The 23,891-nt window shown below is 38.7% G+C and overlaps 2 protein-coding genes across 8 annotated transcripts in view; one reads left to right on the top strand and one right to left on the bottom strand.

Annotated features, from left to right (window-relative positions):
* Nucleotides 1–258: 258 nt before the first annotated feature.
* On the top strand, nt 259–21,751 carry DIMT1 (DIM1 rRNA methyltransferase and ribosome maturation factor). Of its 3 annotated transcripts, XM_066375747.1 has the most exons (12): nt 259–492; nt 803–876; nt 1,433–1,519; nt 5,729–5,790; nt 5,873–5,966; nt 6,052–6,101; nt 13,124–13,247; nt 13,385–13,477; nt 14,536–14,600; nt 15,255–15,318; nt 16,752–16,858; nt 18,574–21,751. In XM_066375747.1, the coding sequence occupies exons 1-12, from the start codon at nt 414–416 to the stop codon at nt 18,614–18,616; spliced, it is 942 nt and encodes a 313-aa protein (XP_066231844.1). In that variant the 5' UTR covers nt 259–413; the 3' UTR covers nt 18,617–21,751. The 3 variants fall into 3 exon arrangements, with proteins under 3 accessions (XP_066231844.1, XP_066231853.1, XP_066231862.1); XM_066375756.1 differs by lacking the exon at nt 803–876 and having other exon boundaries at nt 262–492; XM_066375765.1 differs by lacking the exons at nt 259–492; nt 803–876; nt 5,729–5,790.
* Nucleotides 18,908–23,891, bottom strand: part of KIF2A (kinesin family member 2A) — an 89,269-nt gene continuing 84,285 nt past the window's right edge. For all 5 annotated transcript variants that reach the window (XM_066375710.1, XM_066375718.1, XM_066375699.1 and 2 more), the window contains one exon: nt 18,908–22,352. In XM_066375710.1, the coding sequence (XP_066231807.1) occupies nt 22,267–22,352 (86 nt within the window). In that variant the 3' untranslated portion in view covers nt 18,908–22,266. The remainder of the gene's footprint in view (nt 22,353–23,891) is intronic.

The following is a 23,891-nucleotide window of genomic DNA, read 5'->3' as shown; positions in this document are numbered from 1 at the left end:
TGATAGAACATCCACAAGGCCTAATCGCGCCTTAAAACTCAAACCTCAGACCTAAACCAATTTAACCAACTGTGCGCAATGGGACGACAGATCACGCCCCCAGTTCCAAGCTAGCCAATCCCAACTTCCAGAATTGGTAGCGCACTGTCTTCTGGGATCTGTGGGCTCCCAAAATTAGGCTTTCCTCTACCTTCTGACTACAATTCCCGGCGGTCAGTGGGCTCCGAGGTCGGCCGTCTTTTTGGGGGCGGAGCCCAGAGCGAAAGGGGGCCAGTCCTTATCGGTCCGCTCCCCAACTGGGCTAGGAACCGAGCGGTTGGTGCGGAAGGTGGTTCCCGCGTGGTGCGGTACTTGGGGTAGCCGGCCTGGATCCTGGCTGACGTCCTGGGGCTGCCGGCCCGCTGCCTGCGGAGATGCCGAAGATCAAGTCAGGGGCGAGCGGCCGCCGCCGGGAGCGGCAACAACAGCGCCGGGAGCTGAAGACCGCCGGAGGTGGGTCAGGAGGGAGCTGAGGTCGGGTCGCGTCTTCCGGCAGGACCCAGCCCGGGGCGCGGACCGAGATCTGGGCCGGGACGGTGAGGCTGGTCAAGGCCCGTGCTTCCGCAGCGCGCAAGTGCGGGGGTTCGGGACGCCGGCCCAGGCCCTGCGCGCTGTCTGGCTTCCTTTCCGACGGAAGGCACTTAGTGTGTCCAGCGGGACGTCTGCGCCAAGATCTTCCGTCTGCCAACCCGCTTTCTTCTCCGGGACGGTCTAATATCTCATTTTCGTTGGAAAATTAAGGCTGTGTCATGTTTTCTTTCAGGACTCATGTTCAACACGGGGATTGGGCAGCACATTTTGAAAAATCCTCTTATTGTTAACAGCATTATCGATAAGGTGAGTGTGGACAAAGAAAGGCAGAGAGCAGGAATATTTACGTGCAGAGAGGATTCCTGACACAAAATAGATGCTAACTTTTCAACATTTTGGGTTCATGGATTACTTTAAGTATATGATAGTAGCTGTAAACCCAGAATACCCTAGCCATATACATACAAACACCCACTATTGTGTACAATTTCTGGGGTACCTGTGATTCTCAGGCAAGGTCCTTGACAGTTTGAACTGATTGATAACAGAGTTGATAACGAGATGCTTTGAAATCATTTCCTAAATAGAAAGCAGAATACCAACCCCAGAAAGAACTGCTATTTTCTTTTTCTGTCTTATGAAGTTTTCTGATTCCTCACTATCGCCCCAAGTTAGGAGAGGTGTCACATTTCCTCTTGCACTAAATGTCAGATAATTTTGTTAAACATTTAGATTATAAAGGAATTCCTAAAAATGGAGTTAAAATAAAATCTCTTAACCAAGAGCTTTCAAGCGGATATTCAGATGTAAATTATATGTTAAGATGTGAAGGTAAACCTAGAGTGCTTGTGTTTGCTTGCAGGCTGCCTTAAGATCAACAGATGTAGTGCTGGAAGTGGGACCTGGAACTGGCAATATGACTGTTAAGTTGCTAGAAAAGGCAAAAAAGGTAAAAAGGATTTCATGTTTAGTATCAAAAATGACTATGTGAATAAGCGCAGGTACTCTACAAATATAAATCTATTTTAATTAATTGCTATTAATTGCTATTATTTTAACAGTAACTTTTTTCCCCATTGACTTGATAAAGAGAGAAGGGAGAGAGAGAAAGAAGTATCAATTCGTTATTCCACGTAGTTGATCTGTTTAGTTGTGCACTCATTGATTGATTCTCCTACATGCCCTGACTAGCGCTTAAACCCACGACCTTGGGGCACCGGGACAATACTTTATCCACTGAGACACCTGGTGAAGGCTAACATTAACTTTTGATCCTTTGCTAAAAACTTGATCTTAGACATTATGAGTGAAACGGGTATAGGTGGTCAAAAGGTACAAACTTCCAGTTATAAAATAAGTCCTGGAACTGTAATGGACAGCATAGTGATTATAGTTAATAATACAGTACTATATGTTTGAAAGCTGCTAAGACAGTAGATCTTAAAAGTTCTTATTATAAAACAAAACAATTTGTAACTATGTAGTGATGAATGTTAATGAGACTTATTTTGGAATGTATACATGTTATCATGTTGCATACCTGAAACTAATATAATGTTATACCGTATTTCCCCATGTATAAGATGCTCCCACATATAAGACACACTTTATTTTGGGGCCTGAAATTTGAAAAAAAATGTATTACATAAAGTTTTGTTTGTTTGTTTTTTTACAGAGAGAGAGAGTCAGAGAGAGGGGTAGATAGGGACAGACAGACAGGAATAGAGAGAGATGAGAAGCATCAATCATCAGTTTTTTATTGCAACACCTTAGTTGTTCATTGATTGCTTTCTCATATGTGCCTTGACCGTGGGCCTTCAGCAGACCAAGTAACCGCTTGCTCAAGCCAGTGACCTTGGGCTCAAGCTAGTGAGCTTTGGTCAAACCAGATGAGCCCGTGCTCAAGCTGGCGACCTCAGGTCTCGAAACTGGGTCCTCCGCATCCCAGTCCGACGCTCTATCCACTGCGCCAGCGCCTGGTCAGGCTCCCTTTTACTTTTTTTTTTTTTTTTTAGATTTTATTTATTCATTTTAAAGAGGGGAGAGAGAGAGAGAGAGAGAGAGAGAGAGGGAGGGAGGAGGGGGAGGAGCAGGAAGTATCAACTCCCATATGTGCCTTAACCAGGCAAGCCCAGGGTTTCGAACTGGAGAACTCAGCATTCCAGGTTGACACTTTATCCACTGCGCCACCACAGGCCAGGCTCCCTTTTACTTTTAATTAAAATTGACACCCTAGGAAAATCGGTTTGTTGTTTAGGCTCGTGTACCCTCTGGCTTGCTGCAGTGTGCACCTCTTCTCTAGCTCTGAGTATCCCTATTTGAGAAGTACAAGCTGTAGTGTATAATCAAAATAAATTCATGCTGAATTGTAGATGTAATTAAGTTTATGCCTCTGGCACAAGAATACTGTAATAACATAAACAACAATTTGCCTGTTTATGAACAAATCAATTATTAAGGATGTAAAAAACAAAAAGGAACGGAGAGAGATGAGAAGCATCAATCATTGGTTTTTTGTTGCAACACCTTAGTTGTTCATTGATTGCTTTCTCATATGTGCCTTTACCATTGGGCTACAGCAGACCACGTAATCCCTTGCTCAAGCCAGCGACCTTGGGTCCAAGATGATGAGCTTTGCTCAAACCAGATGGGCCCGTGCTCAAGCTGGCGACCTCAGGGTCTCAAACCTGGGTCCTCCACATCCCAGTCCAATGCTCTATACACTGCACAACCGCCTGGTCAGGCTCCATAAAGTTATTGAACTCAAGTTTTATTCACCATAAAATTCATACAACTCCTTATCGGTGTTTGATGATGACGAATCACTGTCTTCATATATTGCCTCATCCTCAGTTCCATCTCTGGCATTTGAAATGCCATACTTCTACAACCAATTTATAAGATGCACCCAGTTTTTAGACCCCAAATTGTTTTAAAAAACGGTGCATCTTATACATGGGGTAATACGGTATGTCAATTATATCTTAATTTTTAAAAATGGATTAAAAGAATATATGGGAATGGAATATTATCTGTCAGGAAAACAGAAGCCACATTAGATATTTCATTACAGGGAAACCAGTATAGGGAATTGGTTACATGGTTGTTACAGCACTAAAAGAATAAATGAGAACACCTAGGTAACCCAAGAGTAATAATTGCAGAGAGCAGATATCACCTCTAGGCTCAGGGAAACAAAGTAAGGAGAGGTTAGAGTTTTTGGAACCTAGAACTTTGGAGGAGGAGATCTGAAGAGCTAGGACTCAGGCCCCTAAGTTTGGGGTGCCACCTGGCCACTGCTGACTTTTTCTCTTGGCTGACCCAGTTTCTAATTAAATGGAACCATTGTGTCCTCTGGTAGAAATAGGTAGCACATTTTAAAGCACTTATTTGAAGAGAGTTTAATGAAGAGACTACAAAATGTGAGGATGGGGTTAAAGAGAATTAGTAAGCATTAGTGAAAGACCCAGGGACTAGCAACAGCAGGTAACAGTTACCATTCGAAGGACTCAGGGGACAAGAGGAGGGAACTGTGTTACGGAGCCATTGAACAGGGACCACTGACAGTGGAACACGACCATTGCCAGAACACCTGCAAGGCATGGGTAGGCATTAGGAAATACTTAATACCTGTCCTTGCACCCTATAATTCTGGTTCTTCACTGGCCAATCCCAGCTAGAAATCAAAGGCAAGTGAGCTGGAGTATATCACTCTACAGGGCACAGGGAAAGCTGGAGAAAGGAACCAAGAGCCAAACAGACTAAGCAGCACATTTATCTACTCTGTAGATACAATCTTCCTGGAAGTCATTAAACCTCAGCCGATAATGAATTAAAATGACAATTTCAACCATATCTGGTATCCCTTTACATTTACCTTAAGAATTATCTGCCTGACCTGTGGTGGTGCAGTGGATAGGGTGTCAACATGGAATGCTGAGGTCACTGGTCCGAAACTCTGGGCTTGCAGGGTCAAGGCACATATGAGAAACAACTACAAGTTGATGTTTCCCGCTCCTCCCCCACTTCTCTCTCTCTCTCTAAAATCAATAAATCTTAAAAGAAAAGAAAAATTATCTATATTGTATACTTTGGGCTTAGTAGGTGAGAGAAATGATACACTCATTCCAGGAGCAGTTGTCTTGTATGCTTCTGTCTAGAACATTTATTACACAGATATTTTGTGTATTTTTTTCATTTTCTGCTCAGTTACAAAGCATGAAGCCAGATGAGCATGATAATTTTGTCAATTTGGGTAGAACTCTCTAACTGACCGCTTGGCATGTGGAAGTCCCGGGTTCGATTCCCGGCCAGGGCACACAGGAGAAGCGCCCATTTGCTTCTCCACCCCTCCCCCTCTCCTTCCTCTCTGTCTCTCTCTTCCCCTTCCTCAGCAGAAGCTCCATTGGAGCGAAGATGGCCCGGGCGCTGGGGATGGCTCCTTGGCCTCTGCCCCAGGCACTAGAGTGGCTCTGGTCGCGGCAGAGCGATGCCCCGGAGGGGCAGAGCATTGCCCCCTGGTGGGCGTGCCGGGTGGATCCCGGTCAGGCGCATGCGGGAGTCTGTCTGACTGTCTCTCCCGGTTTCTAGCTTCAGAAAAATACAAAAAAAAAAAAAAAGAAATAGTAGAGAACATTTGAAGGAATGCTGATAGTAGAATTGAGAAAAAAGTTTAATTCATATAAATCATGTAAGAGTTAGCATTGAGATAAGGAAAGTTTTACACTCCATACTTTACCCTAAAAAAATTATTTATTTATTTATTTATTTATTTTTGTATATTTCTGAAGTTGGAAACGAGGAGGTAGTCAGACAGACTCCCGCATGCGCCCGACCGGGATCCACCCGGCATGCCCACCAGGGGGCGATGCTCTGTCCATCTGGGGCGTTGCTCTGCTGCAATCAGAGCCATTCTAGCGCCTGAGGCAGAGGCCACAGAGCCATCCTCAGTGCCCGGGCCAACTTTGCTCCAATGGAGCCTTGGCTGCGGGAGGGGAAGAGAGAGACAGAGAGGAAGGAGAGGGGGAGGGGTGGAGAAGCAGATGGGCGCTTCTCCTGTGTGCCCTGGCCGGGAATCGAACCCGGGACTCCCTCATGCCAGGCCGACACTACCACTGAGCCAACCGGCCAGGGCCAAAAAATTATTTTTTTAATTTAGGTAATTGCCTATGAACTTGACCCAAGGCTAGTAGCTGAACTTCACAAAAGAGTTCAGGGCACGTAAGTATTCAAAATAGAATTAAAGTGCATTTCAATCTCAAGAAACAGTGTTCTTTTTTAATTGCTTCTTTCTTACTATCAGACCTCTGGCCAGCAAACTTCAAGTAATGGTGGGTGATGTGTTGAAAACCGATTTGCCATTCTTTGATACTTGTGTGGCAAATTTACCTTATCAGGTATGTTTTCAAGTTGTCAGGAACATTTCCCTAAATGTTTCTCTGGTGTGTCTTTCCCAGAAATAACTAGTTGATTGTCTTACAGATCTCTTCGCCTTTTGTTTTCAAGCTGTTGCTGCACCGACCTTTTTTCAGGTTTGTGACAAATACCAAAATGACACCAAATATTCAAAAGATGACACGTTAGGCCATGAACACAGACAGCCTAAGATTAAAATTAATTCAGTTGAAAAACTACTGGACAATTTGTTTTGTGGAAAATATCAATTTGTGTGGAGGTCTTTCTCTCTCTTTCTTTTTTCAGCTGATAGAGTTATCTGAGGAAGGTGTTGTATAAGTCCTGCTTCTGATATTGGAGGACCTTCCCCTAGTTTCTTATTCTTTTTTCTTTAGCCCAGGTTAGACTTTTTAGTATTGTACTTTATGTCCACACAATTGCAATGACTTCCTAAGGTATTTTTAGTATAATTTTTATTTTATTTATTTTTTTATGTGTTTACATAGATTCTAGTGTTGCCCCGAATGCGTCTCCCCTCCCCCGTATTCCCTTCAACATCTCCCTTGCCCCCCTCCCTCCAGCTTTCTCCCCCCTTCTCTTCAGGTTCATCCCATCCTATCATCCCCTTTCCCTCTGTCCTCTTTTCCTCTGGTCCCTTTGATCCCTCCTTTGTCTCAGTTTCGTTCCTCAGTTCACATTGTTCATTGGATTCCTCAAATGAGTGAGGTCATTTTTTTTTCTCTGCCTGGCTTATTTCACTTAACATAATAGTTTCCAGGTCCATCCATGTTGTCACAAAAGGTAAGATTTCCTTCTTTGTCATGGCCCCATAGTATTCCGTAGTATATATGTACCACTGCTTTTTAATCCACTTGTCCACTGATGGACACTTGGGCTGTTTCCAGATATTTGCTATTGTGAACAGTGCTGCCATAAGCATGGAGGTGCATTTCTCCTTTTAATCAATGATATGGGGTTCTTGGGGTATATTCCTTACAGTGGCGTAGCTGGGTCAAAAGGCAGTTCGATTTTTAATTTTTTGAGGAATCTCTATACTGTCTTCCACAGTGGCTACACCAGTCTACATTCCTACCAGCAGTGTAGGAGGGTTCCCTTTTCTCCACATCCTTGCCAGCACTTATTCTGTGTTGTTTTGTTGATGAGCGCCATTCTGACTAAGTGTGAAGTGATATCTCATTGGGGTTTTAATTTGCATTTCTCTAATGATTAGTGATGTTGAGCATTTTTTCATATGCCTATTGGCCATCTGTATGTCCTCTTTGGAGAAGTGGCTATTCATTTCTTTTGTCCATTTCTTGATTGGATTATTTATCTTTCTGGTGTTGAGTTTTACAAGTTCTTTATAAATTTTGGTTATTAACTCCTTATCAGACGTATTGTCGGATATGTTCTCTCATTGTGTATTTTGTCTTTTTATTCTGTTCTTAATTGTCTTTAGCTGTGCAAAAGCTTTTTAGTTTGATATAGTCCCATTTGTTTATCCTGTCTTTTATTTCACTTGCCTGTGGAGATAAGTCGGCAAATATTGTATATTGCGCTAGAGATGTCGGAAAGCTTACTACCTATGTTTTGTTCTAAGATGCTTATGGTTTCATGGCTTACATTTAAGTCTATTACCCATTTTGAGTTTATTTTTGTGAATGGTGTAAGTTGGTGCTCTAGTTTTATTTTTTTTGCAGTAGCTGTCCAATTTTCCCAACACCATTTGTTAAAGAGGCTGTCTTTACTCCATTATATGCTCTTACCTCCTTTGTCAAATATCAGTTGTCCTTAAAGGTGTGAGTTTATTTCTGGGTTCTCTGTTCTGTTCCATTGATCTGTGTGCCTGTTCTTATGCCAGTACCAGGCTGTTTTGAGTACAATGACCTTGTGGTATAACTTGATATCAGGAAGTGTGTTACCTCCCACTTTATTCTTCCTTTTCAAGATTGCTGAGGCTATTCATGTTCTCTTTAGGTTCCATATACATTTTCGGAATATGTGTTCTATATCTTTGAAGTATGTCATTGGTATTTTAATTGGTATTGCATTGAATTTATAAATTGCTTTAGGTAAAATAGACCTTTTAATGATGTTTATTCTTCCTATCCATGAATTCACGGTTATGCTTCCACTTGTTTGTATCTTCCTTGATTTCTTTTATCAATGTTTTATAATTTTCCGAGTACAAGTCTTTAATCTCCTTGGTTAAATTTACTCCTAGGTACTTTATTTTTTTTTGATGCAATAGTGAAGGGGATTGTTTCCTTAATTTCTCTTTCTGACAGTTCATTGTTGGTATATAAAAATGCCTCTGATTTCTGAGTATTAACTTTATATCCTGCCACCTTGCTGAATTCATTTATCAGGTCCAGTAGTTTTTTGACTGAGACTTTAGGGTTTTCTATATACAATATCATATCATCTGCAAATAATGATAGTTTTACTTCTTCTTTTCCAATTTGGATGCTTTTTATTTTTCTTCTTGTCTGATTGTTGTAGCTAGGACTTCCAGAACTATGTTGAATAAGAGGGGTGACAGGGGGCACCCCTGTCTTGTTCCTGATCTTAAGGGGATTACTTTTAATTTTTACCCATTGACTATGATGTTGGCTGTGGATTTGTCATAGATGGCCTTTATCATGTTGAGGTATGTTCCGTGTATTCCCACTTTACTGAGAGTTTTGATTATGGATGGGTGCCGGATTTTATCAAATGCTTTTTCTGCATCTATTGAAATTATCATGTGGTTTTTCTCCTTCCATTTGTTTATGTGATGAAGCACATTGATTGATTTGCAAATATTGTACCAGCCTTGCCTCCCCAGAATAAATCCCACTTGAGCATGATGTATGATTTTTTTCATATATTGCTGGATCCATTTTACTAATATTTTGTTGAGGATTTTAGTATCTAAATTCATCAGGAATATTGGCCTATAATTTTATTTCTTTGTATTGTCTTTTCCTGGTTTTGGAATCAGAATTATGCTCACCTCATAAAAGGAGCTTGGAAGTCTTCCTTTCTCTTGAATTTTTTTATATAGCTTGAGAAGGATAGGAGTTAGTTCTTTGAATATTTGGTAGAATTCACTTGTGAAGCCATCTGGCCCAGGGCTTTGGTTTGTTGGGAGTTTTTTGATAACTGTTTCTATCTCATTTGTTGTAATTGGTCTGTTTAGGTTTTCTGATTCTTCCAGATTGATTTTTGGAAGATGATATGTTTTAAGGAATTTGTCCATTTCGTATAGGTTGTCTAATTTTTTGGCATACAATTCTTCATAGTATTTTCTTACAATCCTTTGTATTTCTGTTGTCAGTTATTTCTCCACTCTCATTTCTAATTTTTTTTTTATTTGAGTCCTCTCTCTTTTTTTCTTGATGAGTCTGGTTTAAAGTTTATCGATCTTGTTTACCTTTTCAAAGAATCAGCTCTTGGTTTTATTGTTTTTTTAGCCTCTATGTCACTTATTTCCGCTTTGATCTTTATTATTTCCTTCCTTATACTACCTCTGGGCTTTACTTGCTGGTTTTTTTCTAGTTCTTTTAGATGCAGGGTAAAGTTGTTTATTTGAGCTTTTTCTAGCTTCATAAGGTATGCCTATAATGCTATGAACTTCCCTCTCAGTACTGCTTTTGCTGTGTCCCATAAATTTTGAGTTGTTGTATGCTTATTATCATTCATTTCTGGAATTTTTTTATTCTTTGAAATCATTGTTAACCCATTTGTTATTTAATAACATGGTATTTGGTTTCCAAGTGTTTGAGTATTTTTTAGTTTTTCTGTTGTAGTTGATTTCTAGTTTCATGCCATTGTGATCAGAGAAGATGCTTGATATGATTTCAGTCTTTTTAAATTTGTTGAGACTGCTTTTGTGCCCTAACATGTGGTCTATCCTAGAGAATGTACCATGAGCACTTGAAAAGAATGTGTATTCTGCTGCTTTAAGGTAAAGGCTCTAAAGATATCTATTAAATCCAGTTGATCTAGTGTGTCCTTTAAGTCTGCTATTTGTCAATTTTCTTTCTTGAGGATCTATTTAGTGATGTTAGTGGGGCATTGAAATCTCCTACTATTATTGTATTGCTATTGATCCCACCCTTTATATCTATCAAAGTCTGCTTTATATATTTAGGTGATCCTATATTAGGTGCTTAGATATTGATTATGGTTATATCTTCCTGTTGGATTGCTCCTTTTATCATCTATCTCTTACTATAGCCTAGGTGTCCCCAAACTACGGCCTGCGGGCTGCATGCAGCCCCCTGAGGCCATTTATCCGTCCCCCTGCCGCACTTCCGGAAGGGGCACCTCTTTTATTGGTGGTCAGTGAGAGGAGCACGGTATGTGGTGGCCCTCCAAAGGTCTGAGGGACACTGAACTGGCCCCCTGTGTAAAAAGTTTGGGGACCCCTGCTATAGCCTTTGTTTTAAAGTCCATTTTGTCAGATATAAGTATTGCTACTCCAGTTTTTTTTTCATTTCCATTTGCATGAAATATTTTTTTCCATCCTTTTAACTTCAGTCTATGTGCATCTTTTGTTTTTGTTTTTTTAATTTATTCATTTTTAGAGAGGAGAGAGAGACAGAGAGGAAGAGAGAGGAGAGAAAGACCAGAGAGAGAGAAGGGGGGAGGAGCTGGAAGCATCAACTCCAATATGTGCCTTGACCAGGCAAGCCCAGGGTTCTTTTGTTTTAAGGTGTGTTTCTTGTAGACAGCATATGTACGGGTCCTATTTTCTTATCATTTAATCCATACCATATTCTTTTCCCCCTTTGTTCTTTTTACAACAGGCCCCTTAACATTTCTTTCAGCATTGATTTGGTTGTAATGAATTCCTTGAGTTTATTTTTTTTGTCTGGGTAGCTTTTTATTTCTCCTTCAATTTTAAATGTTAGCCTTGCTAGATAAAGAAGTCTTGGTTGTATGCTCTTGTTCTGTATTACTTTGAATATTTCTTGCCATTCCCTTCTGGCCTCAGTGTTTCTGTTGAGAGTCAGATGTCATCCTTATGGGGGCTCCTCTGTAGGTAATAGACCACTTTTCTCTTACAGCTTTTAGTATTCTTTCTTTATCTCTTAGCTTTGGTGTTTTAATTATGATGTGTCTTGGTGTGTATTTCTTTGGGTTTCTCTTTAATGGAATTCTCTGTGCTTCTTGAACTTATATGACTTTTTCCTGCATCAATTTAGGGAAGTTTTCAGCTATGATTTCTTCAAACAAGGTTTCTATCCCTTGTTCTTTCTCTTCTTCTTCAGGAACCCCTATGATGAGGATGTTACTTCTCTTCATGTTGTCACAGAGCTCTCTTAGAGTTTCCTCAGACTTTCTGAGACTTTTTATTTTTGCTGCTCTGCTTCTGTGCCTTCGTTTATCTTGTCCTTTAACTCACTGATTCGATCCTCAGCTTCATCTATCCTGCTTTTAATTCCTTCCATTGTATTCTTCATTTCTGATATTGTATTTGACATTGCTGACTGATTCTTTTTTATTATTTCAGTGTCCTTATTTATACTTGCTATCTCTTTATTTAGGTGCTCATTATGTCCATCCATTGTTGTTCTAAGATCTTTGAGCATCCTAACAATCATTATTTTAAACTCTGCATCCAGTAATTTGGTTATATCTGACTCATTCAAGTCCTTTTCTGGGGATTTCTCTTGATTCATTTGGGTTGCATTTCTCTGCCTTCCCATTTTGTCTGTGTATAAGAAGGGTGTGGCCACAGGAGTTCAATGGTTGTGGCCTCTGTGTTCCTTAGGTGTGGTCTGTCTGCAAGCCTGCCATCCCCTCTGCCTCTGCCTCTGCCTCAAATGTTTGGGTAAGGGCGTTGCTGCCCTAGCCAGCTGCGGCAGTTGCTGTGGTTTCTGCCTCTCCTCTACAGGTGGGGCTGTGTTCAAGTGCCGGGGGGCTACAAGCCCTGTCTGGCCTTGGCCTTTGCCCCGACTCTGCAGGCAGGGCTGCGTGCCATGCGGGGCCAAAAGCCTTGGCACCGTGGGCAGGGCTGCGCACCTATGCCATGCGCGGGTCTCTGCCTGTTTCCCTGCTTTCACCCCGTCCCTGCTGGTGGGGTTGTACTCATGTGCTGGGGCGCAAAACCTGGCTTCAGGGGCGAGACTGTGCACCCATGCTCCACTGTGGGTTTCTGCAGTTCCCGTCTTTTGCCCTGCCTCTGTGTGCAGAACTACAGGTAGGACTGCTCTTCTAGTATAATTTTTATAAATCATTTTCAAACTGCAAATCAAAAACCCCTTAGTGGTTATAAAATCAGTGGGTCATGATCATTATTTTTTTTTCTTAATGACATGGAATGGACTTGATCAGAAGGTATTAAGTGCATGTAGCCCAGGAAATAATAGTTTTATAGAAGTTTTGTTTGGGTTACATAAGCATATATACATAAAGATATCTGTGGCCTGGGTTGCAATGTCAACTGTATTTCTTACATTTGTGCGACTTGTCATCAAAAATATTTGAAAGTCGAACCCAGCTTTGAAGATGATCGTTTGTTCAAGAGCCTCCAAAACCTTTCCCATTGCTTGCTGAATTAAAGGGAAAAAAAAATCCACATTCCTTTTTTTCCCCTTAAGATATTATTTATTGCGTTTAGAGAAAGGAGAGAGAGAGAAAGGCAGCAAGGGAGGAGCAGGTATGTGCCTTGACTGGGCAAGTCCAGGGTTTTGAACTGACAATATCAGCATTCCAGGTCAACTCTTGATATCACCTGCACCACCACAGGTCAGTTAAAGAAATCCACACCTTAATCTGTTAAATCAGGAGGGCAGTGATTTCACAATCTGCCTCAGCTCATCCATAAGGATATTTGCTACCTATGAATATAATTTGTCTACCGAGCCTATTTTATTTGTATTTTGTTTTCCTAAAAGGGGTGATATAGACTAGAGTTGGTCTGAAATACTTTCTTATCTCATCACTGAGGGCTTACATTTGTGAGGAGTGATAGGTACAGCTATTATAAAATGAAAAAGCCAACTGGACCATTTTGTGGTAATAAAACTACCTTCCACCCAGCTGGACTAATTGTCATGAACTGCAGATACTGCTTTGTTCTGTTTCCTGCCCAAGAAAATCTGTTAAATTCAAATACATTTATAGTTGACAATGACCATGTTCTTATTCCTTTACGCTGTCTTTTCAGATGTGCTATACTTATGTTTCAAAGAGAATTTGCTCTCCGACTAGTTGCTAAACCTGGAGATAAGTTGTACTGCAGACTCTCAATTAATACACAGCTTTTGGCACGGGTGGACCATCTAATGAAAGTAAGTAACTATTATTGAAATAATGTGACTTAACTCACCCTTGAGTATTTGTCTAGGTGTGCCTTCTATGGGGAGAGCATATTTGATTACTAATTGAGTTATTTTAGAGGACTACTTAAACATTTTCTGATTAACAGGTTGGAAAGAATAACTTCAGACCACCACCTAAGGTTGAATCCAGTGTTGTAAGAATAGAACCTAAGAATCCGCCACCACCTATCAATTTTCAGGTGAGGTTAAAATACTAGGTCATTCACCTGACCTGTGGTGGCACAGTGGATAAAGCATCAACTTGGAATGCTGAGGTCGTCTGTTCAAAACCCTGGGCTTGCCTGGTCAAGGCACATATGGGAGTCAATGCTTCCTGCTCCTCCTTCTTCTCTTTCTCTCTCTCTCTCTCTCTGTCTCCTCTCTAAAAAATGAATAAATAAAGTCTTAAAAAATTAACAAAAAAAAAAATACTGGGTCATTCAATCAAGGGGAAAAAATGTCCAAGCTGGAAGATACGTGTCTAGAGCAGCAGAAAAATACTAATTTAACCTAAATGTCTTAACAGGAAAATGTCAATTATGATACCTCCTGTGATGGAGTAGATAGAATAATTTGACTCAGAATGGTTGTGAAGACCACAAAAATGCTGGGATTGTTTGCAAAAGGTTAAAAGATTAGAGTGCCATTGCATTGTGCTGAAGGTTATTGCTGTGAAAACATGTCTGTATTTCACAAGTAAAAATAGTTGTTAGAGTAATATTATGGGTAACACTTTTTTATCAAAATCCTTTTCTTTACAATTTAAAAAGAGAAGGAAGCCAAATCACTTGATGTAGATAGAACCTTACTGCACTCACTTTGGATAAAAACAGAATTGTGTCTACAGTCAATAACTGTTAGTAAAGAGTGGCTTGTCAATGACTCCTACAAGGCGGTTTAGGTAGATTGTACAGGATATATTCTAAATTATGTTTCGAATTTTTTTTAATTGACAGATATCATATGATATGATACTTTAGATGCCAAAATGCCATGTTGTTCTTTGCTTGGATGTGGAACAATGATTTTTTGTTTGTTTTCTAATTTTAAAATTGAGAATTAAATATTCAATGAGTTGTATAGAAGTTCAAAAAAGTATACATCTTATTTTTGCATCTGTCAGCCAAATCAAGATATAGAACATTTTCATCACTCTGGAAGTTTTCTTCCAGTTTTATATATTGTGACAAAATAAGACCTAGCAGGCCTAGAAAGTAAGTTTGATATTTTGTAAGAAAATATCCATCCTCTGTTTCAGGAATGGGATGGCCTAGTAAGAATCACCTTTGTTAGGAAAAACAAGACACTTTCTGCTGCATTTAAGTAAGTATTTTCCTCATTTATAATGTAGGAAGGAACGGTGCTCCAGACACTATGCTAACTGCTAGAATTTGGTCCTTTTTCTGAACAGATTTCCTAAGCATAACAACCATCCATGTGCAGACACCTTGGATCTTTTTATTTTTTCTTCAGACACCCTGGATCTTAACTGACTTTGTATTTTGCGAGACAGGAGAATTGAATGAAGCAAGTTCCTGGAGTTGGGAATTAGATCATTAGGCAAAACGGGAGGGGGGCGCAAAAACTGGCCACACATTTTGCCTAGTTTTTCCTTGGAAAAATGAGTAATAATAGACCCCTTCCACATTTGTGTAAGATACATTTAATTTTAGTAACTTGGAAAAATGTGACAGCATTTTGGGGCCTAAGAGTAAAGAGAGGTGAAGAACCATAATTTTAGATTTATTTTTGAAATGATGTTTTGTGGAATATAGAATTTCCTTAAGAATTTGAGATGTTTATTAGGACTGTACTTTTTATGTATAACTGAAGTTTGTGATTGTTTCAGTATTTAACACTTTTGGTTTTTTAATTTCACCATGTGAAACATTTAATCTTATAAAAAGAAAGAAAGTTACTGATAATCTCCAATTTTGGAATAATAATACAATAATACTGATGTCATTTATGCTACAGGTCAAATGCAGTACAGCAGCTATTGGAAAAAAACTACAGAATTCACTGTTCGGTCCATAATACTGTAAGAAAATGTTTTTGATTTCAGTGATTGTTGTTTTAAAATGCCCCTCCCCTCTATTTCTTACTCCTTTCCATCTATCACAAGAGTCTTTAATTTAAAAAATTTTTTTTAATTTATTGATTTTAAAGAGAGGATGGTAGAGAGAGACAGAAACAGGCAGAAACATTGATCTCTTCCTGTATGTGCCCTGACCAGGGATCAAACCCACAACCTTTGCATTTTGGGACAATTCTCTAACCAACCAAGCTATCAGGCCAGGGCAAGAGTCTTTAATTTTGTACATTCCACTAGACCCTTCAGAGTCAGTCTGTAATGTAATCTAGCACAACTTCAACAGGTCAGTGCTGAGATAGTCTTTGGAACAGACCTGAGCAACCTCGGTTACTCCAGTCTTCTTTAGCTACTGACAGTTGTTTTACCATAGATTCAACCGAGTCATAATTTCCTCAAAGGTTTAGGTAGGTGCAGCTTGCTCAGCTTAAAATAATTGTGACCATCACTTCTTTTTTGTTGTTCATATAGCAAATTATAAATTTAAAGTTACCATTTCTCAGTAATTTTTTAATACCTAGAAATTGATGAGAATCAAGTACAGACTGAGTAGCAGACTCATGGTTGTGAGCCTCATGCCTCTTAATCATTATCTGTGCAACGTTTTTTTAACTGATTTTATCTGTGAGCACACACAAAACTACAATACATATGACTATGTGGTAACTTGATCTTTCAAATTAAGTAAACAGAGAAGAAAGATAAAAGCAAATTTCCTTTCTATTTTAGGACTCAGATCTTATATGGCTTAATGTACCACGTTACTACCTTCATTTTTTTTATGGACAAATATTGCCTACATAAGAAAATACTGCCCTGGCCAGATAGCTCGGTTGGTAATGGAACTGCCAGTCCAATTCCCGGTCAGGAACAGCTTGATGTTCCTGTCTCTCTCATGGCAATCAGTAAGATAAAAAGAAATTTAAAAATTAAGCTGAATTAAGAAAAATCTTTGGATGAAAAATGTTAAGTATGATATATGTATTAAATATTCCTTAAGGGTTGGAGAGGCCATTCCCTTAGAGAAAAATTAAGCCAAGAAAATGAGATTTATGCCAAGAAAATATGTTACTTTTAAAGGAGTAATAATTGCTTTAAAATTTAGTTTACAACTCCAATCATTTTCTTAAGAAGTGTTTTGTGAAGTCTGAAAGTAACAAAATTATTGAGAGGGTAGTTCGCTTGATTAATTTATTCCAGGTCTTCTGAGTAATTGGTATATGCTGAAGCTCCGTCACTTAAAGATCTAGGCCTCATCTGCACACAAATGCTTTCTAAACTGTTATGGACAGATGGTACTATGACTTAGTGAACTAAAAAAAAAAAAAAGTCAAGGTGACTTTATTAAAGATATGTTTTTCATTTATTCTGCATCTTGATAGATAATACCAGAAGATTTCAGCATAGCAGGTAAAATACAGCAAATCCTCACCAGCACAGGTTTTAGTGACAAGCGGGCCCGTTCCATGGACATAGATGACTTTATCAGGTAATTACATTTTTCTTTTCGTGTTTACATTTCTTTACACTGTGACACCTTGAAATTAGAAATTTAAAGGCCTTTAAGCGGTGTATGGTGCTACCTGGGAGTATTGCATAGCACTTCCATGGCATGGAAGAGTATTTGGTGTAGAAGACAGAGGCTAGTTAGCTGCAGCAGAATGAACATTTTCTTTAAGAACGGTAGTAAGTAACAGTCCTAGCCAGGAGACAGCCTCTGTGTTGATGATGCTGTGGTGTGTGTGCTTCTCCCCTGTGACCCCCACCCCTAGCTGCCATTCAGTTTTAATAGTTTGACTTTTGAAGTAGCCTATAAGGCAGAACTTACAATACATGTAGTAGGATCTCATATTTTCCCCTCCATTGGGAATAGCTTTTTTGTTAAATAGACCCTAAGCATGAAATAGTGTGTTACAATCATATCTGGTTAACATTTCTAACTGGTTTAGTAAAATAGTTAAACTAATAAACCAACACTTTACTGCAGGTGTTTTTGCCCATTTTACATAATTCATTTTTCAAGCTTCCATGTTCTAGGGGCTAAATAAAAAATGAGGGTAGATTGTTAAAAAACATGTCATTGGTTTGACTTGTCTAAGCTGGAAAGACAGTTCTATATAACTAAGACAAATAGGGTTCATATATATATATATATATATATTTTTTTTTTTTAATTTTTTTTTTGTATTTTTCTGAAGTTGGAAACAGGGAGGCAGTCAGACAGACTCCCGCATGCGCCCGACCAGGATCCACCCAGCATACCCAGCATGCCCAGCAGTGGGCATTGCTCTGTTGCAACCAGAGCCATTCTAGCATCTGAGGCAGAGGCCATGGAGCCATCCATCCTCAGCGCCCGGGCCAACCTTGCTCCAGTGGAGCCTCGGCTGCGGGAGGGGAAGAGAGAGACAGAGAGGAAGGAGAGGGGGAGGGTGGAGAAGCAGATGGGCGCTTCTCCTGTGTGCCCTGGCCGGGAATCGAACCCGGGACTCCTGCACGCCAGGCCGACGCTCTACCACTGAGCCAACCGGCTAGGGCTAAGGGTTCCTATTTTAAATTGGCAGGCTAGTAATACTAGAGTCTTTGTTAAATGTTAATCCTAGGAGTTGAATATTATTTATAAGTACCTATCTTCTTTTTTTAGACATTTCAGACCATCTTGACCTATTCCTCTTAAGTTGTCCTAAAAATAATCTCGTCTAAATAGAAATATTTCATGATCTTTTTTTAAATTCTCACAAAATCTTAAGGTTTTAAAGAATATGTAGTTTGTTAACTAGGATCTGATTGTATATAAGTATCCAGAGAAAAGCAACACGTGAATATTTAATTTGAACCTGGTAACAGTGAGCTCAGAGAGGAAGAATGGACATGCACGTAAAATTAGCTCATCTGTCTTCTGTCTCTTAATTCCAAATAGGTTCTTGTCACTTACCATTTTGAAACAAGTGCTAATGAGCTTGTAGGTCTGGGATAGAAGTCTAAGATAATTTTAGTCAAATTCATAATTTAAGACATACAGCCATGACAAAAAGAGATACCAAAAAGATGTGGTTTTAACTGATGTCTTACAATTTAGTTGACAAATGACATAACTAGTGTTAGGAGTGAGTGGGCTTCACAGAATTGATGGTAGGGGAACTATATGCACTGCTATGTGCAACAAATTAGCTTTTCAATACCATCTCATTTTGGTTTCTTTTTCAGATTGTTACATGGATTCAATGCAGAAGGTATTCATTTTTCTTAGGTATCAGGAAAACAAAATTTTTCAAACTCAAGAAACTTGGATCATTTTAAATAATTTGAAAAGATGAAGTATGCTTTTCATCCACTGGGACACTGCTGGACTATATTTGATACTACTGTTAAGAGTTATTACCCTGAATTTCTAACATAATTTAGTCAATTTTAAGTACCCAAGTTATTTTGATTGTGGTTGACATAGGGCAGGGTCCTGTCTATACATGATAAACTTCAAGAGCCGCAGACACGCACAACTTTACATTTAAATGTATCGTTTCTAACAGGTTATTGTAGAAAGATGTTAGTTACTCTTCTATTTCTTTTTTTTTTTTTAAGGTTTTATTTATTCGTTTGAGAGAGAGAGAGAGAGAGAGAGAGAGACAAGGGCAGGGGGAGGAGCAGGAAGCATCAACTCCCATATGTGCCTTGACCAGGCAAGCCCAGGGTTTCTAACCGACAACCCTCAGGGTTCCAGGTTGATGTTCATCCACAGCGCCACCACAGGTCAGGCCACTCTTATATTTTTACATTATAATTACTGTGAGGACCTCTTTCGGCCTTTGTCTCTCATGTGTGAAGTTAAAATATGTTTAACCGAGTCACATATTCTCCATATCCTTTCTCCTTGTAATTCATGTGTACAGTAAAACAATTTGCTTAAAATGTTTTGTTTCTCTGTTTATGCTATAAAACTTCTACTGCCTACTCTTTTAGCTATCCTGTAGCATCAGGGTTCTGGGTAAGCTTGAGTCTGCCACTGAGACCATGTGGTGCCGGACATATTACCTCGGCATGATTCCTTAATCTGTAAAATGAGGATGCTCAACTGGACTAAAATGAATTATAAATAAGATCGTATGTTTTTTCTTGGGGAGACTGTTATAGGTTTAATGACACTTCCAAAGGTTTTGTAAATCAAAACTTGATTTAAAATTTTAAAATGTTTGCCCTTCAGCTTCAAAACAAAAAACACAACCACTCCTTTTCCCTACAGGACCCCAGTATTCCTATAACTTCTGGATAATTAAAATTTCTAGTACTTTTTCATATACCTGATGCTTATTAGTTTAAGCTACTTTTAAAATATAAGGTTCAGAATTTCAAAACATGTCTTAACCAAGTTTTAATTAGCCACTATGTTTAAATCTTTATCAGTATAATACTAATATATTATATATAATAGCTGGTTATTTTACTTATATAAGGAAATAAAAATACCTTCATTCTTTATGCCTCACTTAAGACTGTTTCCAAATTATTTTAACATAAGTACACTGAATAAACCTAGAAGGGAAGTTAAGTGGCTAGCCTGAACAGATTTTTTTGAAATCTGGCTTCAAAGTGATATATTAAAACAATCCTATATAATGAAAATAATGTATGTTCTTAGTTACTTATTAATAGGAATATCAACTTTCAAATCTGAGAATGTTCCTTTAATCCAGATCCAAAAAGTTCTATTTAAGTGTCTGCATCAAGCTATGTTTGTTATATAGAAACATTAAATATTCTCGAGTAGGGTTTTTAAATATCACAAAACTAACTGGCAAAATTCATTTAATCTATATTGTTATAGGAAATTTTGAAGATTTAGTTCACCTTTCCCTCTACCTCCTAGTAACTAATAAGTTTTAGTCCCATTTCTGGACTTTAATTTTCCTTATCTGTAAAACTAAAGGACTGGATTATACTATCAAGATCTTTTTTGGTATTATTTATATACTTTAATTACTGATCAGAATAAAGTCATGATAGAAAAAGGGAGCATATCTGGATATAGAGGATATTTTAGAGATAGTACCCATCTATTTTAAATAATAAATTAAGGCTAATCTGTGTGCTTCACAATGAGCAAGGTCACATCTTTTTATTGCCCTTTGAAGATTGGTTAGGCTCAAAAACTTTTTTAAACAGCCTCTGCAAATTCAATAGTAACAGTTATCCATTGTTCCTCTTCTCTGAAATAAACACAAATAGAACATATCTTTTAGCTGCAAGAATACCTGAGTCCCTTCCAAAACAAGGTGATTATATTGAAGAAAATTATCTCTAAATTCATTCCATAGATTCCATTTATTAATAATAGCACATTGTGGAAATCTACATTTGTTATAGATCTTTAAGTTTACAGAGGAGCATTTCACCATGGCGTTAGGATTTCCCACAACTACACTCTTGAGTTCTATGAAGTGAAGTATGGAATCTGGCTCATGTGACTATTCATAGCTTCCCTTTGGCCCATAGGAATGAGCTAACAGTTCCCTAGAGTGAATCAAAACAAAATATCCTTGGAAGATTTGTTGTTAATCAACTAGATGTTCCTAGGAACTGAGGGAAACCTCCTAGAGAAATACATTAACAAAATATTTACATGAAAAGTGGCCAGTCTGCTTACTTGAGTAGCAATCTGTAAAAATAAGTGCTACCATTTAAAAAGTAGCATGCCCTAGACCAATTTATTGGTGAGAATTTGGTGATTCTCACCAAATAATGGTGAAATATCACATAGTAGGTAACGGATGGAGCTTGGGTTAGATTTGCCTTTTAAGGCAAAGTCAACTCTTTTTAGCTTAATTCTTTTTCAAGGGAGTTATGTACTGTCTACACTTGACTTAAACTATCAGTTCTATTACAGACTACTTTCAATGTATTATGTAAATGTTCATGCATCAGAAGCCAATTTCCTTTAACAGTACATTTAAAAGGTACATTTTGGGGTGCTAATGGACACTTCAACTTAAGTAATGTATTGGTAAGGAGCAAATTGCACTATCAATCTTGTTAATAACACACTGGAACACACACTGCATATATATGTATTATCCTAAGATAAAACTCTTCAGAATTTCTTTACTTTTTATTATACACCAACTAGTTTATATTTTAGTTCTTTACAAAGAAAATGCTAAGAAAATTATATCCACATGTTATATGGTTTAAAATCATAATTCCAAATTTCTTTACATATAAGATGGAGTGGTCCAGCAGCTATGTCCACTGTCACAGACTTTAGTTCCATTCAATGATATGGCACATCCTGCAAAATTAACTAGCAACACACAAAAAATGTCTCAAATACAGTAAAAATGTACACACAATAAAGGTAATTTACAATGACAAGGAATGTAATTTAACTTGGCTGTGCTTCAAAAATTGAGGGTCAATAGCCTTAGTCAAGGCACAAAGCAGGAAGAGGTGAGCACAGCTGTCTCTAGGAGTGGGCAAGGTCTGTACAATCACAGATGAGGTATGCATGCACGCAAAGAATTTAAAACTGCTCAGTCTTACTAGGAAAATTGAACCAAGTTAAAAGGAAATGCTGTGGTTTCCCCTACTGTTCATCCCTGGATCAAGTCCACAATCTTACTTCATCATACAGAAAAGAAAATTGGCAAGGATCTCCAAAAGTAAATCACTATTTGGAAAAATGAAACAAAATGCTTCACTATTCCCAAATCTTGGTTGTGCCTCCTGGACAAGAAGCATTGTATAGACAAAGCTGTGTTTCACAAAATTGAAATGTCATTTGGTGAAGGGACAAGACATTTTCCACAGACACTTAAAATTCCAAACTTTCAAATGGCCCTTAACAGCTGAACCTTGTAAGTTACAATAGTGAGGGTTCTGGGGATCCTTTAGCAGCAAATGCCAATTTTAAAGGGCACGGGGTCTCTTCGGGTTGATCTGCTTGCTGGCCTGTTCTTCTTCTTGTAGAGCTGCACGAAAAGATTTCACTTTATCTTGGGAAAAGAAAAGAACAAGGGAGTAAGTATTGCATCACATGCAATACAGTATACAACTTTATGGGTCCTATCAAACCAGCTCTCTTATATCATAACCTTAACTCAAGATTTTTCTTTTTGTCCTTTGTTATCCATAAACTCAGAACTAAATACAGTGCTCAACTATAGCAACAGTTTCATTATAGATTCCTGGAAATACCTTTTTTTTCCATTGTCGACAGGTTTCTGTTGTGCAGCACATTTTTCAGTGTTCAATACTAATTGATTTGCATTCCTTTTGGAGTACAGACAAGTTCTGTATCTGTGTAAAATATGTACAGTCATGTCCAAAAGGAACACTCAATCACACTAACCTGCAGAATAGACATTTCTTCTTTTAATATTGGAAAATTTCTACTTCTGATTACTATTTTACCTTCTTAAGTTATGAATTTCAAAAAGATATTTGAATTTTTTTTTAAATTATTAATTTTAGAGAGGAGAGAGAAGGGAGGAGCAGGAAGCATCAACTCCCATATGTGCCTTGACAAGGCAAGTCCGGGGTTTCAAACTGGCGACCTCAGCATTCTAGGTCGACACTTTATCCACTGGGCCACCACAGGCCAGACAAAAATACTTGAATTTTAAAATAGAAATACCATTTTTCCTTATCAAGGATTATAAACTGGGATAAGGAATGGGAATTACAGGATAATACACTTTTTGGTCTTAAAATTCTGTCTTACTGTAAGCCTACCATGTACTGACTCAGAGTCACTTAAGAATAAAGAAGAGGTTATAAGTTGGCAGAGGCAAGTGACACCTATAAAGATAAGAAATTTTCCTGTAACAGGGGTTCTCAAATAGGGTGATTTTCTCCCCAACGCCCAACTCCAGGGACATTTAATAATGTCTGCAGACATTTTTGATTGTCACAATTGAGGTGGTGCTACTGTCACCTAGTCAGTGGAGACCAGGGTGCTGGTAAGCATTGTGCAATATACAGGAAAGCATCCTTGCACAGAATTATCCAACTTAAAAATGTGTTAAATAGTACCAAGGTAATGGTCTTCAGGACATACAAATTTCTTTACCATCTTCAGAATTACAATGGTGTTTTTATTTTTTTCTAGGTGAGAGGAGGGGAGATAGTGAGGCAGATGCCCACATGTGCCCCTACCGGGATCCACCTGGCAACCCCGTCTGTGGCTGATGCTCAAGTACTGAGCTATTTTTAGCTCCTAAGGCTGATATGCTCCAACAGAGCTATCTTAGCATCTGGAGCCACAAACAAATCAAGCCACTGGCTACAGGAGAAGAGGGAGAGAAGGGGTGTGTGGGGAAGCAGACGGTCACTTCTACTGTGTGCCCTGACCAGGAATTGAACCTAGGACATCCATACATGGGGGCCGACGCTCCTGACAATGGCACAGTGGTGTTTTAAAAAAGTTGACTTTTCTAAAAATTAGAAAGGAATTTAGGACTTCTGGATCTGGTAGCTACTAATATAATAGCTCTCAAACTTATATTAATACCAACATTACTTCCAGATGGTAA

Source organism: Saccopteryx leptura, chromosome 1, assembly GCF_036850995.1.
Source record: "Saccopteryx leptura isolate mSacLep1 chromosome 1, mSacLep1_pri_phased_curated, whole genome shotgun sequence".
Classification (NCBI taxonomy): Eukaryota; Metazoa; Chordata; class Mammalia; order Chiroptera; family Emballonuridae; genus Saccopteryx; species Saccopteryx leptura.
Note: the sequence above shows the minus strand (reverse complement) of the source record. Positions and strands in the feature narration are given on the sequence as shown.

What these genes read in the sequence shown, in the direction of transcription:
- DIMT1 (XM_066375747.1), top strand. Translation starts at nt 414, where the DNA reads ATGCCGAAGATCAAGTCAGGGGCGAGCGGCCGCCGCCGGGAGCGGCAA. An exon ending in TGCTAGAAAAGGCAAAAAAG is followed by an intron (nt 1,520 to 5,728) that starts GTAAAAAGGATT and finishes TTTTTAATTTAG; the next exon opens with GTAATTGCCTATGAACTTGA. An exon ending in CACCACCTATCAATTTTCAG is followed by an intron (nt 13,478 to 14,535) that starts GTGAGGTTAAAA and finishes CCTCTGTTTCAG; the next exon opens with GAATGGGATGGCCTAGTAAG.